Source organism: Calliphora vicina, chromosome 5 (assembly GCF_958450345.1).
Source record: "Calliphora vicina chromosome 5, idCalVici1.1, whole genome shotgun sequence".
Classification (NCBI taxonomy): Eukaryota; Metazoa; Arthropoda; class Insecta; order Diptera; family Calliphoridae; genus Calliphora; species Calliphora vicina.
Window position 1 is genome coordinate 98,388,813 of NC_088784.1, and position 17,177 is coordinate 98,405,989.

A 17,177-nucleotide genomic window follows, 5' to 3' on the forward strand; every position below is an offset into this window, starting at 1 on the left:
AACCTCATTTACGTCTCTCCAGAATGGCCTCCATTGTACTTTAAATATAACTGATTTTTCGCAAATTTCAGACCCTCGTATCATATTCCCTGATAAACAACTGTGTCAATCGTTAATAGTGATAACATCTATTTCTACGGAGCTTTTGTTTGGTGTACCTCAATCCGATTCAGATCAGTCCCAGTGGGCCGTGCAATGCTCTGAATATGTAAAATATGTATAATTTTCCCAAAAATTCGGGCCCTCATAACATATTCCTTGATATACAATTGAACATACTGAATAAATTTTTGGTATCTAGTCCCATAGAGCTTTCATCTGATATGTCGAAAGCCTATTCAGGTCTGTTTTAAGTGGCCTGACAATGAACTTGAATACTACATATCCATACAGTAATTTTAATCTTAATATGAAGAAGTTTTTTTAATTGTTTTTACTAAAAGTGTAAATTTAAAGTATTTTCTTTAATTGATAAATATAAATAATTGATTTTTTGCGAATTCAGAAGAGTAAAGATTTAAAAATTAATTTTTTGGATCGAAATTTTTCGATTAGTCTCAATAAGTTTTAGAATATTTTAATTGTACTAATGAACTAAACTAAATATGTATTATCATTAACTTTAGTTTGAACCTTTAGTTTAAGCAGTATTTTCAATTAATTTAATTACTTTTTTTTCTTGTTCTTGCTACTTACAGATTTCATGCCACAAGGACATTGCAACAATAGGCCAGGCATAACAACAGCAACAACAGCAGAAGAAAACAACTTTTGAAATACTCTAGTTATGATTAGAAATCACAATTGTTAAGAAGAAAAGAACGCTAAATAAAAGAACATTGAAAACAATATTTGTTGAAATAAAACCTTCGCCAACAATATACCAGCCAGCGAGAAACTCAAGTCATAATAAGTAATAAGACTATTATTGTTTATTTCTTTTATAACGTTTTCTTGCTATTCTATTTTAAATATTGGCAATCTCTTTGGTATTGTATTACATGGCCTATATTTCTAGTGGTTTTCCTGAACGTTGCCTTTGAAATTGAACAATATGCTGGCTGCATTGAAATACAAGAAATTTAATAAAATATTGATGTCAACATCATCAACATTAAATGTGAAACTTATAAAAATAGCTGAAAAATGTTGTTCACATTGAAAAAGTCATTTATAACAGCGACACCAACATCATTAACAGCAACAGCATTATCAGCGGCAGCAGCATCAATTTCAAAATCAACGACAGCAATATATTTAACACAGACTTCATCAATCAAAGTGTCAGTAGCATTGTCGTTATTAAATAGAGATAACAAACAGCTCGAATTCCCTTTAACCGCAAAAAGGGAGCCAGAGAACACACATCAGCAACAAAACCAAAAACAGCAACAGCAGCAGCAGGAGCAACAACATTTGTCACAAACTGGACAAATGTTAAAGCAGATTTTCCTACTCGCATTATAGTATTAAATTAAAGCCAACTGCAATCAACAAAACATCCAAGCCAATATGGATGAAGAGTGTCAGCAAGCGACAATTAAAACCAAAGAGAAACATGAGCCAGGAAAAGCAAACATGGAGGAGAAGGAGGAAGAGAAGCAAATGGAGGAGGAGGAGCTAAAACCAGACAGCCAGCAGGAGAGCTTTGATAAAACTTTAGCCATGTCGGTGGACAAAGCAGTTTCAACTTATGGCATACCCGACTTGCGGGACTATCAAAGAGCGGTCACCTACGAACTGGTGTTTAATAGTCTGCTGGAGAAGAAAATGCAGGCCATGAAGCGGGACTGTGAGGAGCGCAAGAGAGCCAAGCGTTTGAAGCGCAAGTCTATAGGACGTATATTTTTTGCCAAAAGACTGTTTAGTAGCATGGATTCACGTAAAACGTCCAGTTTAAGTGAGATGGCCATAGAGGAAGAACTGCATGCCAGAACTGAACCATCAACGCCACAGAAAACAATGAAATCTACGATTAAAACTGCCACTAAAGAGCAAACACAACAACAACAACAAGAGCAACCAAAATCACCAGACATAGAAATAGAAGCGACCTCTAAGAAAATGTCTAGCCAACGTTCATCATATCGCTCGAGAACTAGGTCCAAATCGAAAACAAACACTGCCAGCTCAGAATCACCACAAACAACAACCAATACCCAACAGCAGGCCGATGATAGTGTAACTAGTACTTTAAGCAATTCCTCGGATAAGGTGGTGGTCAAGCAAAATCTGTTGGTCAAGGCTCAAACCCACATGCCGCAAGAGGCTTTAATTGTTTCAAGTTCCTCGGGCGACTCGAAAAATGCCCAAACCACCACTCAATCCAATGGTAATCAAACCTATTCTATTGTACCACCTTTGTCACTGGAGCGCACCCAAGACACTGCCTCTTTGGCCAGTGGCTATGAAAATGGTACTGGAGCTCGTTTACACTCCTCCACCATGGCCGATGATAGCCTGACATCCATAAGAGACAGCATAGAGAGTCTGTCCTTTGCCAGCTCCCGCTGTACCGTGAGCTTTGGCGCCACCGAGGTAATACAGGAAGATCTCGACGTTAATATGTACGAACGCTTAAAGGCAGCCAAACGTCAGCGTATTTTAGATGCCAAGTCCATAAGTGCTCAATGCAGTCCCATACTACAGCCACGTCATGTTATCAAGACCCTGGTACATGCTCCCATGTCACCCAGCACCATCAAACTAGCGGCCCAACCCCCCATTAGTATAGTAGAGCCCATAGCTACCACTGCCAGCAGCTTGCCTGTGGAAACAGGCTCCGGCACCAATGCCACACGCACACGCTTTCTGCCCAATCAGTATTCCTACACCGACAGTATATTCGAGTCGCGTAACATATCGCGGCAAAATACCTCCGAGGATAGTGCTAATGTTACCGTGAGTACGTTACTCAATCAAAGCGATTCGCTGTCACTGCATGCTCCTTTGTCGGGCAGGCCGGTCTTCATCAATGATCGTTTCAAGTCCAAAAGTACTAGTTTATTAGTAGCCTTAGGTAATGGTCGTACCCGACCACCACCATTACCGCCACCACCCTACGAAACAGCACAGCACTCTCCCGTAGCCGTATATTCTCCCACAACGACTTTAGCACCACAAGTTCTTCCAATCGAACAACTGCAGCAGCTGCACTTGACCAGTAATCTTAGATATAGTAAAGCAAAGCCAACAGCAGCAACTGCAACAGCACTCGCATCGTCATCTACATCGTCCACCCATACCCATTCGTCCTCGAAAGCCCCCATCAGGACAACAACAGCACCGCCACCAGCAGCAGCAGCACAATCTTTGCACATTGTTACCGTCACCACAGCGACAACATTGCCTCATCAGTATCCAGTCATCGATACCCTGGATACCCAAACTCACATGGATGCCTCTCTGCCAATGGCGCCGCCATACTACACAGCCAGCTCAACATCGACAATACGTAATGGTGCTGTGTTGAATGGCACCATTGTGGCCAGTTCCTCGGTGGCTGCCAGTGATACAGCGAAATTGCATCGTATGACCTCAACATCGACTGGGTCGAGCGTTGGCCCAACCACAGGCTGTTGCACCACAACGAAGTCAGCGTCTCGCATTAAGGAAAAGCAAAAATTTAAACCGCAAGTGGCATTGGGCCAGAGTGGCAGCGATGATGAGTATCGTAAAAAGAAACGGAAATATAGTGAGTATTAAGGAATTTTAAGTTGAAACTAAATTAAAATATTGTTAGGTTTATTGTGTTTTGTTAAGTTTGTTTGTATCGTTAACAAATATAAAATTCAACTTTATTAAATCCGTCTGTTCTCTAATTTGTTACGAATAAACTAACTTGACAACATTTACTTATTTCTAAATAGGAAGAATTCATTCCAAATTGATATCAGCACAGATTCGAATTAATTAATTTAAGCTTAATTAATTCGGAATTAAAAATGTCAGCCATTCATTCCAGAAATCAATTCCCAACATCTAATTATTTAGATTCATTCAAAAGGCTTTTATTTAAATAGAATTCATTCATTGTGTAATTTAAAATAATAATGTTTAAAATTAAAGGATATGTCTTTAAGATATCCTTCATTAAAGGATATTGTTCAGTAGTTTCGGATTTATAATAACAATTTGAAGGAAAAATTATTTTTTTTTTGTTTTTTGAAAATAAAAAAAAAAATAGTTTTAAAATTCTCATAAAAAACGGCCGAAAATGTTCAGGTTTATTGTTTTATCGAAAAGCCACATATAATAGCAACAAAATCAGATATCGATCATAAAAATCGATCGATTATTTTCGAATTTATTAACAATTTAGTGAATTCGTTTCTAATAAATTTCATACCCTTAGAGGTCCTTTTATTTTGGCTCTATCGCACTAAAAATTCAGTTGATGAACAAAATTCAAGTATTTGTCTTAAATTGGTGGCCACCACTGTATATATAAAAATCAAATGGTCCATGTATGTAACGGCATCACGTGAGAACGGCTGGAGCGATTTGGCTGAGTTTTTTTTTTATTCGATTTGAAATTTTCAGCAGATGGTGGTGCAGTCAACTGTAATAAAAAAGCTCCCTAAAGTATGCAGTACAAATTTAGATATTATATTTGCAAATAAATAATAACAGGCAGGTGTATGTGGGTTGGAGAAACTTGAAGAACTAACATTAGTAAATGCCACCGGACGAAGCCGGGGCGGTCAACTAGTATGTACATAAAATTGAGTAGTTAATGTTCTTCTTTCGATTGATTGAATTTTGAAAACATTATACACATGCTATGTACAAATTTTCATATATATATTGTGTTTCAATCGGCTCAGTAGTTTCGGAGTTATAATAATGAATTGAAGCAAAAAATATAATTTTTATGTGAAAATATTAAATTTTTTTGTCTTAAAAAAATTATGAAAAATCGAAAACGGCAGAAATTTTTCCGATCTATTGCTTTATCACAAAGCCACATATAATACGAACAAAATGCGATATCGATCATGAAAAGCGATAGATTATTTTCGAATTTATTCGCAATTAAGTGAATTCGCTCATTTTCAAAAAACTGTATATGCTTACAATCGTGTACTTTGAGTGGAAATTTTACATGTGTTTTGTTATCCATCGATTTTTATTGTTAATATCCCTTTTTGTTCCTATTACATGTGGCTTTGCGTTAAAGCTATAAATCTGAACAATTTCTGCCGTTTTCGATTTTTCATGATTTTTTTAAAACAAAAAATTTTATATTTTCATGTAAAAAATATATTTTTTGATTCAATTTGTTATTATAACTCCGAAACTACTGAACCGATTAAAATACATTATAAATGTGAAAAATGTGTGATAAATTCAGTGGAAAGAAGAACACTAACTACTCAATTTTATGTATATCCATCAGAAAACTAAAATTTAGTGAAAATGAGCGAATATACTTCATTGTACAAAAATTCAACAAAAAACCAATGGATATTCATGCTTGATATTGTATTTTGTTTCTATTGCTTGTCGCTTTACGATAAAGTAATAAACTTATTCAATTTCGGCCGTTTTTGATTTTTCATGATTTTTTTAAAACAGAAAAAATTGCTATTTTCAAGTAAAAATTATATTTTTTGCTTCAATTTTTTATTATAACTCCGAAACTACTGAGCCGATTGAAGCACAATATATGTATAAAAATTTGTACATAGCATGCGGAAATCGTTTTCAAAATGCAATCAATGGAAAGAAGAACATTAACTACTCTATTTTATGTATATCAAACAAAAAACAAATATTTTGTGAAAATGAGCGAATTCACTTAATTCTGAATAAATTCGAAAATAATTCGATTTTTATGATCCATATCTCATTTTGCTCCAATTGTATGTGGCTTTGCAATACAGTAATAAATTTGAATAATTTCTGCCGTTTTAAATTTTTCATGATTTTTTTAAAATAAAAAAATTTCCTATTTTCACCTAGAAAATATATTTTTTGCTTTAATTTGTTACTATAACTCCGAAACTACTAAGCCGATTGAAACGTAATATATATTTGAAAATTTGCACATAGCATTAGGAAAATGTTTTCAAAATTCAATCAATGGAAAGAAGAACATTTACTACTCAAATATATGTAAATCCGACAAAAAACTAAAGTTTTGTGAAAATGAGCGAATTCACTTAATTGTGAATAAATTCGAAAAGAATACATCGATTATTACGGTCGATAACTCATTTTGTTCCTATTACATGTGGCTTTGTCATAATGTAATAAATCTGAACAATTTCTGCCGTTTTCGATTTTTCATGATTTTTTTAAAACAAAAAAATTTTCACGTATAAAATATATTTTTTGGTTCAATTTGTTATTATAACTCCGAAACTACTGAGCGGATTAAAACAAAATATACATGTGAAAATTTCTACATAGCATGGGGAAAATGTTTTCAAAATTCAATCAATGGAAAGAAGAAGATTTACCTAAAGTTTTGTGAAAATGAGCGAATTCTCTTAATTGTGAATAAATTCGAAAAAAAAAATAATCGATTTTTATGAACGATACCAAATTTTGCGATAGAGTAATAAATCTGAACAAACCTCTCTATAGAATTTAAAATTTGGACCTTATTTGTATTACTGGAACCACAATACATTAAAATTTTGCAGTTGTTTAAAAAGCATTTAAAACATTTTTGTGTTTTATATGTGTTTCAAGCAGAGACCAAAAATAACTGTTATTAAATTTTTTGAAAATGAAAAAATAGGCATAAATCAATGAATAATTTTTACGTTTTCAAATAAGAGTTATTCATAATAAATATTTTTTTTCGTTGCTCATAATTTTTATTTTCGATTTTTATTTTTTTACGTTGCTCATAACTTTTTTTTTTCAATTTGTATGTTTTTAAGTTGCCTTATAAGAGTTATTCTAAAGAAGTTTAAGTTGCCTTATAAGAGTTATTCTAAAGAATATATTTTTTTCGTTGCTCATAAATCAAAAGAAGTTTCTTTCACCACCTTGGTTGAATTTTATTAGTACATACATTGAATTTAACCTTTAAAGTCGCAAAAAATAAGCATGGTATGAGATTGATGTTTTTTATTGTGTGTTTTTTAATTATGAAGAATTTTGTTTCACAATCAATGTTTTAGCATACGCATTGTCTGCCAAGTTGCACATTTTCTCAGTCAATCAAATACGCAAAGCTGAAAATGCTCTTTCAACAGAAAGCCGTTTAGCCGGCAGTGCATAGACAATATGAACCAATTTATTTAAAAATTGCAAAAGTATCCTTTTTCTCTTCCTAATATTGCAAACAAATCGGCTTCTACGTCCAGTCTCATAGGTTTAAAGCTCTCTAATTCAGCTATAGTTGCTAATAACTCTCGCGATGTATTGCCTTTGTCATCATCTGAAGATCAATCCACTTCAAGTTCTCTAATTGATGTTCCGAACTACGATGACGTATTTAGATTCGTCGATTCGTCAATCAGAAAATCGGATATTGGTTGAAGTGGAGATAATTCAGGTGAAGTTAAATCGAAAATAATAGTTATGAGTAACGAAAAAAAATATTTATTATGAATAACACTTATTGAATAACAAAACTTATTTTCATTGAGAATAACTATTATTTAAAGAAACAAAAATTTATTTCTACAATATAACAGTTATGGCTAAATTTTTTTAGATATTTCTTATAACAGTTATGTCTCTGGTTTCAAGTTTTATCAAATTTGGAACTTATAAGTTTCAAAACCTTGTCGAAAACATTAGTTTTTTCTCTCCTTTCATATTTAATTTCTTTAACTTAATTTCTTCTTGTATTATTTATATAAATTTGTACAAATAATAAGACATATTTAACACAATTTTTTCTCTATTTACTTAATTAATCATTTGCTATTTCTCTGTTAATTTCTTTACAAGAACGCTATCATCGCTGCTCAGACCCGGTATTAGTGTATCCAACACCCAGTGGATTACAACATTGTATCTTGAGTATGCCACCCAATGATCCCATGTAAGTCACAACAATTTATCCAAAAAAAAAAAAAACAAATAAAATATGCTAGACAAAAAAGCAGCTAGCTATATTGCATATAAAACATTAATTAAGATTCTTAACTAAACGAAAATGTTTAAATGAACATTTTCTCAGGATATTAGAATCATTAATAAAAATCTTATTTGATTTATTTTTTTCTTTCTTCATACATCTTTTTCTCGTAAACACAAAAAAAAAAACAATGCTATGGTTGAACTTAATGAATGGATGACTTCAAACACTTCATTGGTTACTTTTTTTTTCTTCTCCATTGTTATTTGACGTTTCGATGTTCTTGATGCTGTGTCTGTGTCTGTTTGCTGTTTTTAGACAATATCCCTATACGGAGGATTATGCTTATGATGTACAACTGCAAATTGAATCTGATAAAAATGATGACCTCGAAAAAATAGTTCCAAGTGATAGTACAAAACGTAAACATCGTAAACATCGGTGAGTTTTTTTTTAATATAACAATTATTTATTATAACAAAACAAAATGCTTCATTATATTTTATTAATTAATGAAATGTATTCCAAAATTTGCTAAATATTTTCATTAAATAGAAAACGGAATTTTTTTCTATAGAATGTTATTTAGAGAAAATATACATAGAGCGGAAACTAAAAAAAAACTCATACAAAAAAAAAATACTCAAAATAATCACACATATGGGTGTTGTTTTTGCTTTCACATTGTTTTTTTTACTAAAACATTCACACCACTTAGGTTTTTGACAACTAAGTTAGGTCTTGGACAGCAAAGTTTCCGCTCTATGTATATTTTGTCTATGGCAGAAACTAGAAAAAAAACTCAAAGAAAAAAATTACTCATTCTCAGCACTTAGGTTTTTGACAACTGCGTTAGGTCTTTGACAGCAGAGTTTCCGATCTATGGTTATTTCTATCGAATTGTTATTCGATTAGGCGAATTGAGATATTTACTGTTTTCAATCGTATTACTTGTTTAGAAGATTCAGATTTATTGCCACTTTTTCGTGATTGAACCCACTGTGAACCATCTTGTTGAAATCTCATGTTGTTCCCATCAATATCATACAATTTAGGCAAAAAGAAATCTGTTATCATATCGCCATTTTTAAGGAATATATGACTCCAGTCTAAAATTTGCACCATTCAGTGAATCGTGAAAATGTGAAAATAGGCTTCATCACTTAGGAAGATTTTGCTCGTACTGTGTTTGCCCAACTACCATTATATGAGTCTAATTAATTTAATTCTAATTTGAGCTAAAGAGTTTTTACAAAACATAACTCATAAATTAATAATTCTCCTGTAAAATTTATAAAATTAGATTTCAATATTTAATATTTTTAATAATTTTTACTCTCACCTTCAACTCTAGTTCTATGCTTTGGTTAAATCCCTTGACAAAAATATTGGATTTTTTTTTAAGCATTATAACAAATAGAACAAACATTAGCACCAAGTAAATTTAGATAAAAATTTGTTTTTCCATATTTTTTTTATGTCTTTCTCCACAAATTCAATTTCAAATATTAATGTGACTTGCAAACAAACAAATAAATTCCATTGGCTTTTGCCTGCAGCAGCTCTGTCTGCATCATGTGATCAACATTACTCTAATATGTTTAAATTCCGAACGGAAGTGCTGGTAAGCTAGGAAAACGGAAATGAAATACAACGAAAAAAAAACAGCTAAACCTTTCATGCCAGTTGTACTTGTAATGATAAACCAACAAAAAAAAGCAAATACACATTTGTATTTTATACAATTTAGCAAAGAGCATAGAAAACCACACCGGTTGTAAAAATACACGAGAACAGCGAAAGCAACAGCTAAAAATATTCTCATTTTTAACTGATTTTTTTCTATGAAAAAAAAAACAAAATTGTACGTTGCCATTTCAGTTTAGCAAATTTGGTAAGGAGTTCGGTTGTAATTTTTATGTGAATTGCAAAGTTAATATCCCTGTGCCTGTTGAAATCTGCTATAAATCTGTTTATCATTTGTCTGTTGCAAACATCTTCAAGTCCAAAGTGGAACATTGTAATGGTAAAGAAATTCTTGTTTTTTCTACAGTTGGCCAACATTTGGACTATTCAAGTGTCACAATAATTTGACCCGCAATTCTCCTACAAATTTCCAAGAAATAATTTTTCAAACTAAAAACAACTCGACTGAATGAATATGTTTATGATTGAGTGTGTGAATCAGCAACAATGTTGAAACGAGTGTAATTTTTGTTATAGGTGAAGGGTATTATAGATTTGGCATAGCCGAAGAAAGTGTTCTAACCTGTTGTTTTACCGTGACTACAAGTTTTACACACTACATACTCTCACTATGATTTTATATGAGGTTTTATTTCTGTTGATTTTTTTATATAATTTCCTATTAGCCGGAATAAACGTTAAGTCGGAGGTGACCAACAACGAAGAATTTTATTCTTGTAAAAACATTTTTTTAAAAAATCAATTTTGCAGAAATTCAAGCTGAAAGCAAGTGTAATTCCAGCATTGAGTCCAGTGTCAAGCAGTTGAATTATAGTTGTCTTACACTTTATATCAATAGAATTCTCCAGTTATAAAGAAATTTAAATTCAAGTAAAATTTAATTTGTTCCCAATATGCCTCAAAAATTCAAGCATTTTACTTGAATGCAACTATAATTATGTTTTAAACTTGAAAAATATTTAAAAAAAATTAAATATTTTTCTTTTTACTGGAGAATGCTATTGAATTAAAGTGTAATTCAATTGCTTGACTATAATTCAAAGCTTGAATTACACTTGCTTTTAACTTGAATTCCATTTAAAATGTTTATTAGGTTTGAAAAACATTTCAAATTTTCATATATTTCATTAATGTTATACTATTTTATTTCAAGTAAAATTCTAACAACATTTTCAAGTGCTTGAATTTTTTATTCTTTACTGCATATTGGGAAGAATTTGCTAAAGAATGTTTTTCAATTATACGATTTAAAATTTTGTACGTACATCCCTGCCTTTACAATTACTCGTATTACATTTTGTTTCAGTTTACAATGTTTTCTGTTGGTTAGAATAGTTGTCGTTAATATTTCCGCTTCCGTATGCAACAGAATATACTCGTATCTGGTGCCGCATTGTTATGCGATTGCAATGTCTCGTCTAGTACAACCAAGCAGCTTGGTTAGAAACACAATGACAACGACGTGGACATGGACACTAATGCACATGCAAACAAAAGACATTTGTGTAATATGACTACATATGGGAGGGTGTGCTTTCAAATTAATACACTTATGTATATTTATACAATATTAGATTTAAATTTATTTAATGATGTATGGCTCTGGGGTATCATATCCAGTAAATGAAGTCATTATTTTGTATTTTATTTATGATTTAGCTTTTACCATTCAATTGTCTGTTGAAGGCACGAGAGGGCCTAGAGTGAATGACTTAGGATGGATGAATTTATCCCAAAAAATTGTCCGTTGAAAATGGTCAAAATCGTTTGAACCAAAATCCAATTTTAGAACAAAATGCCTAGAAAAGGAATGAAAATGAATCGGTATAAAGTTTTGGGTCGAAATACATGAAAAATGTTAGCTGCTGTCTTTTAGTTTACTTCCTTTGTTTAATTCTCCTATCTTGGTTTTAAATAATCAGTCGAAAAAAATCACTTGATAATCAAAGTAGTTCGACTCAGTTCACCAACTTTATCAACTCAATATTTATTATGTCTACGTATTCGAATATTTTTCGAAAATTTTCTATTATAGTTAGCCTTAATTTTTATGGTTAATTTTATGGATAAAATATTATTAGAAGAATATCAATCCTGTTTTCGGAGAGGTCATGTTTTGGATATAGTGGTAGGAGTCTCGATATTAGTAGGGGTCTTGAATATTCCACCTTATCTCATCAAGATTTGCTAAACAATAAATCTTTTATCAGAAGAAAATCATCTTTTAAGATTCCATAAATTTCGTACTTATACAAGTTGGTATCGAGCTAACATTCACTAGAAGCAAATTTTCATCAAAAATTAATCGAATAATTTTATTCAGTACAAAACATATTTTATAGAAATTTATTCCTGTTCAATTATTCGTCAACTACTAATCGAATAATTTTTTATTCGTAATTATAAAATTCATTCATTTCATAAAACTTTATTCGAATATTTGATTAGTCTTCAAATATTAAACAAATTATTTTTTATTTGTAATATATTGAAAAAATACGAATACTATTTATTCGTATATTCGATTATTCGTCAAATATTAATCGAATAATTTTTAATTGTAAATTTTTTAAAAAAATTCTCTGTATTGGTCAACAAATTCTTATTGGTTACAGAAACATTTTATTCATTACAAAAAATACTTTATAGAAATTTATTCCGATGTTCAATTATTCGTCAACTACTAATTGGATAATTTTTTATTCGTAGTTATAAAATTCATTCATTCCATAGAATTTTATTCGAATATTAATCAAATTATTTTTTATTCGTAATTTATTAAAAAACTACATTTATTCGAATATTGGATTATTCGTCAAATTTTAATCTAGAAATTTTTTATTCTTTATTTATTAAAAAAATGCTGTGCAATCATTTATTCAAATATTAATAGAAAATGCTCTGTAAATATTTATTCGAATATTCGATTCTTTAAATATTAATCGAATAATTAATTATTCCTAATTTATTTAAAAAAATACTCTGTGGGCATTTATTCGAATATTTGATTATTCGTCAAATGTTAATCGAATAATTTTTTATTCGTAATTTATTAATAAAATACTCTATAGACTTTTATTCAACTATTCCCCAAATATTAATCGAATAATTTTTTATTCGTAATTTATTAAAAAAAATATATACTTACTCGAATATTTGATTATTCTTCAAATATTAATCGAATATCTTTAAGTATTTTATACATTCAGGAAAATAATTCATACAAATTTATTCGAGTATGTATTCGAATATAATATAATTTTTTGTTGGCAATTTCAAAACTTTATTCATTCAAATAATAATTTATAAAAATGTATTCGATTGTTCGTAAAATTTTGATCGAATCATTTTTATTTGTATTTAAAAAAATTATTCATGCTAATTTTTTTTTCCAATATTCGATTAATTCTCATATATTAATCAAAATTTATTTAATTCGTAATTATAAATTATAATCTCTACAAATTAATTCGATTATTCGTAAAATATTTATCGAATAAGTTTTTACCCCTTATTATTCAATTCACTCAAAAATTATTTTAATTTATTAGAATGTTTTTCTAAATTATTAGCCGAATAATTTTTTATTCGTAATTAAAAAAAATATTATTCGATTAATTGTTTAATCGTAAGAAAACTCATTTTATTGTAACCAATTATATATTTCATGAAAATTTTATGTCGGTATTCGTTAAAAATTATTCGAATAATTTTTTATTCGTAATTATAAAATTTATTATTGTAATTAAAAACATTACTATTTGATTCAAACCAAGGAAACACTTCATGAATAATTATTCGATTATTCGTCAAAATTTAATCGAATGTTTTTTTATTTGTAGTTAAAAATTTGTATAATTAAAACATTTTTTAATCGTAAAAAACAATTTTAATTAAAGCAATGAAATATTTTATGAACATTTATTCGATTATTTGTGAAATATTAGTCGATTATTTTTTATACATAATTATTTCATTCATTTAAAGAAATATTTGAAAGAAATATATTCATAATTCATAAAAAAACTTTAGATAAATTAATTCGAATATTCGTCCAAATTTAGTCGAATGATTTTTATTCGTAGTTTAAAACCTTTATAATTAAAAAATGGTATTTATTCTAAATAAAATATAATTCGAATAATTTTTATATTTGGGGTATTCTAGTCTACTATTTGTTCATATTGTCATAATGTCCTAATATATTATAATAGTTCAATCAAATTTTTGTTGTGTTTCAAACAAAACCAAAATGAAATATTTCATGAATATACGTTAAATATTATTCGAATAATTTTTTATTCATAATTATAGAATTTATTATTGTAATTAAAAACATTTCTATTTGATTTAAACCAATGAAAACTTCATGAACATTTATTCGATTAATCGTCAAATATGAATCGAATAATTTGTTTATTCACAATTATTTTACTCATTCAAAAAAATACTTGATAGAAATTTAAAACACTTTAGAGAAATTAATTCGAATATTCGTAAAAATTTAATCGAATGTTTTTTTATTCGTAGTTTAAAACTTTTATAATTAAAAAATTTTATTCTTTCTAAATAAAATATTATTCGAATAATTTTTTAATCGTAAGAAAAATCATTTTATTCAAATAAAATAAATACTTCATGAAAATTTATTTTCATGTTAAATATTATTCGAGTAATTTTTTATTCGGAATTATAAAATTTATTAATTAAAAGCATTTTTATTGATTCAAACTAAAGAAAAACTTCATAAACATTTATTCGATTATTCGTCAAATATTAATCGAATAATTTCTTTTATTCATAGTTCTTCAAAAAATACTTCATAGAAATTTAAACAAATATTAAGCAAATAAGACACATTATAGGAATATTCGATTATTCGTCAAAAATTTAATCGAATAATTTTTTATTCGTAATTTAAAAAAAATTAATTTTATTCGAGTACATATTCGATTGTTCTTAAATATTAATCGAATTTCTTATTCATAATTAAACATTTTTATTATTTCTCCAAAAAAATTTTATTGTTGATTAATCAAATTCCAAAAAATTTTAAAAGTGACAGTTTTTTTTATTGTTACTTACATTCCCATACCAACTTTAACACGTTTTAATAATAGTCTTAGTGAAGTTTTTTTTACGATTGTTTCATGTTTCTCTCTGTTTATTATTATTTTAATTTCTGTTTTTTTTGTGTTGATTTTTACAAAATAAATATTTAGGTCAAGGTAGTTTTTGCACATAAAACTTTTATGCGGCCACACTTTGGTACATTTAGCTGACACTAGAGTGCCGGTGTATGTGTGCGAGTAAGTATGAGGATGTGTGTCTGTTTGTATTCGTATTAAAAGTAGATGAGATGTATATCAAGCCTACAATATATAGGCAGAGGGATAAAAAAAAACTTTTGCTATATTACACCAAACAGCCAACCAACAAATTCACACACTGTATACGAAATAAAAAAACTCTTCACTCATAATGCAGTAAAGAATTTTAATGGGAAAAAACCGAAAAGAATTTTTTTTTCATTCAGCCTCTTTTATAGTCAATGATGTGTAAGCGTACAATGGATTAAAATATTGACTGCGTGTATATTAGGGTGGTTCATCAAAATGAAAAATCTGATGAAAAGAGGGTTTAGAATTCTTTTAATTTTTATACAATACTGCTATATACAAATGGAGTCGAATTGGAGTAGCATTTTTAAAGATATCCAGATTTAACTTCGGACCCTTCCTGGTAGTGTATAGCTCTAAATTATTTCCATTTATACCCTATACAATATTCTGCCATAAATACTAAACTTCACGAAAAACCCACTTAATAAAATGATTTCTTTCTACATCGATCTCGCTCAATACCCACTTTTATGCTTTCATTTTAGTTGGGAAGATCAAATTTTTCATGTTTTTGGAGTCCTCATAATTTAAGGGTATATGAGAGTTTATATGATGAATGCATTGTTGTTTTACATAACTTGTTGTTTTGTGGGCCATTGTTTTATTTTTATTGATTTTTATTTAAAATGTTTATTATAATACTTTGCATTCAGTTTTTGTTCATATTTAAAGTTTTAAACTATTAATTGTTAAATAGAATGGTGTAATAGCTGTTTTAAATACGATCTTAATTAAGTGAACAATTTCACGTTGCAGTAATTTTTGCAGTTGAATTATATCTGGTTACATTAATATTCATCAATGTTAAGGTCTGAAACCTCCAAATAACTTACAAGCATCAATATATCGGTTAAGTTTTCGATTAGGTTTCATTCCGAGGTAGGATCATTAAAAAAAATCCTTTTACAAAAATTTATTCGAATATTTGATTGTCCAACAAATATCGAATAATCGGTACTAAATAAGAGTGTATTCGTAATTAAAACATACTCTATAGAAACTTACTCGAATATTTGATAATTTAGCAGATATTAATCAACTAATATTTTATTCGTAATTACTTTATGCATTCAAAAAAATAATTTATAGCAATTTATTTAATGATTCGACAAATATTAAACGAATAATTTTTAATTTGTAAAAATTTATTCATCAAATATCAATCGAATAATTTTTTATTCGCTACATTATAAAAATTCATAATTTATTAAATTTTTCATAATTAAAAGATTTTAATCATCAAAAACTACTTTGTAAAAATTTATTCGTCAAAATATTAATCGAATAATTTTTTATTCGTTTCACAATTAATCATAAAATTAAACAATAATTTGTAAAAATTTATTCATCAAATATCAATCGAATAATTTTTTATTCGCTACATTATAAAAATTCATAATTTATTCAATTATTCATAATTAAAAGATTTTAATCATCAAAAACTACTTTTTAAAAATTTATTCGTCAAAATATTAATCGAATAATTTTTTATTCGCAACTACATATTTTTTTTTATTAATGAAATAAGTCACATAAATTAAATCGAATATTCATAAAATTTTAATCGAATAATTTTTTGGTCGTCATTAAAAATTCTTCTTCATAAGGAAAACTTTATTATTTAATTGCAATTTATTAGAATTTTAGTTTGTTCATCAAATATTAATCGAATAATTTTGAATTCCTAATTACAACAAATAATTTTATTTATGGATTAATTGAATAACTTTATTATACCCTTCACCTTCGTGAGAAGGGTATATATAAGTTTGTCATTCCGTTTGTAATTTATACATTTTTCATTTCCGACCCTATGAAGTATATATATTCTGGATCGTTATAGATAGCGGAGTCGATTAAGCCATGTCCGTCTGTCTGTCCGTCTGTCTGTCTGTTGAAATCAATTTTCTGAAGACCCCAGATATCTTCGGTATCCAAATCTTCAATAATTCTGTCAGACATGCTTTCGAGAATTTTGCTATTTAAAATCAGCAAAATCGGTCCACAAATGGCTGAGATATGAG

General features: G+C 28.8%; 1 protein-coding gene across 1 annotated transcript in view; it reads left to right on the plus strand.

Moving 5' to 3' along the window:
• The first annotated feature begins 1,568 nt into the window (after positions 1-1,568).
• LOC135960733 (mucin-5AC-like) overlaps positions 1,569-17,177 on the plus strand; it is a 431,448-nt gene continuing 415,839 nt past the window's right edge. The window contains exons 1-3 of the mRNA XM_065512099.1: positions 1,569-3,694; positions 7,915-8,008; positions 8,363-8,485. Of these exons, the coding sequence (XP_065368171.1) occupies positions 1,579-3,694; positions 7,915-8,008; positions 8,363-8,485 (2,333 nt within the window). The 5' untranslated portion in view covers positions 1,569-1,578. The remainder of the gene's footprint in view (positions 3,695-7,914; positions 8,009-8,362; positions 8,486-17,177) is intronic.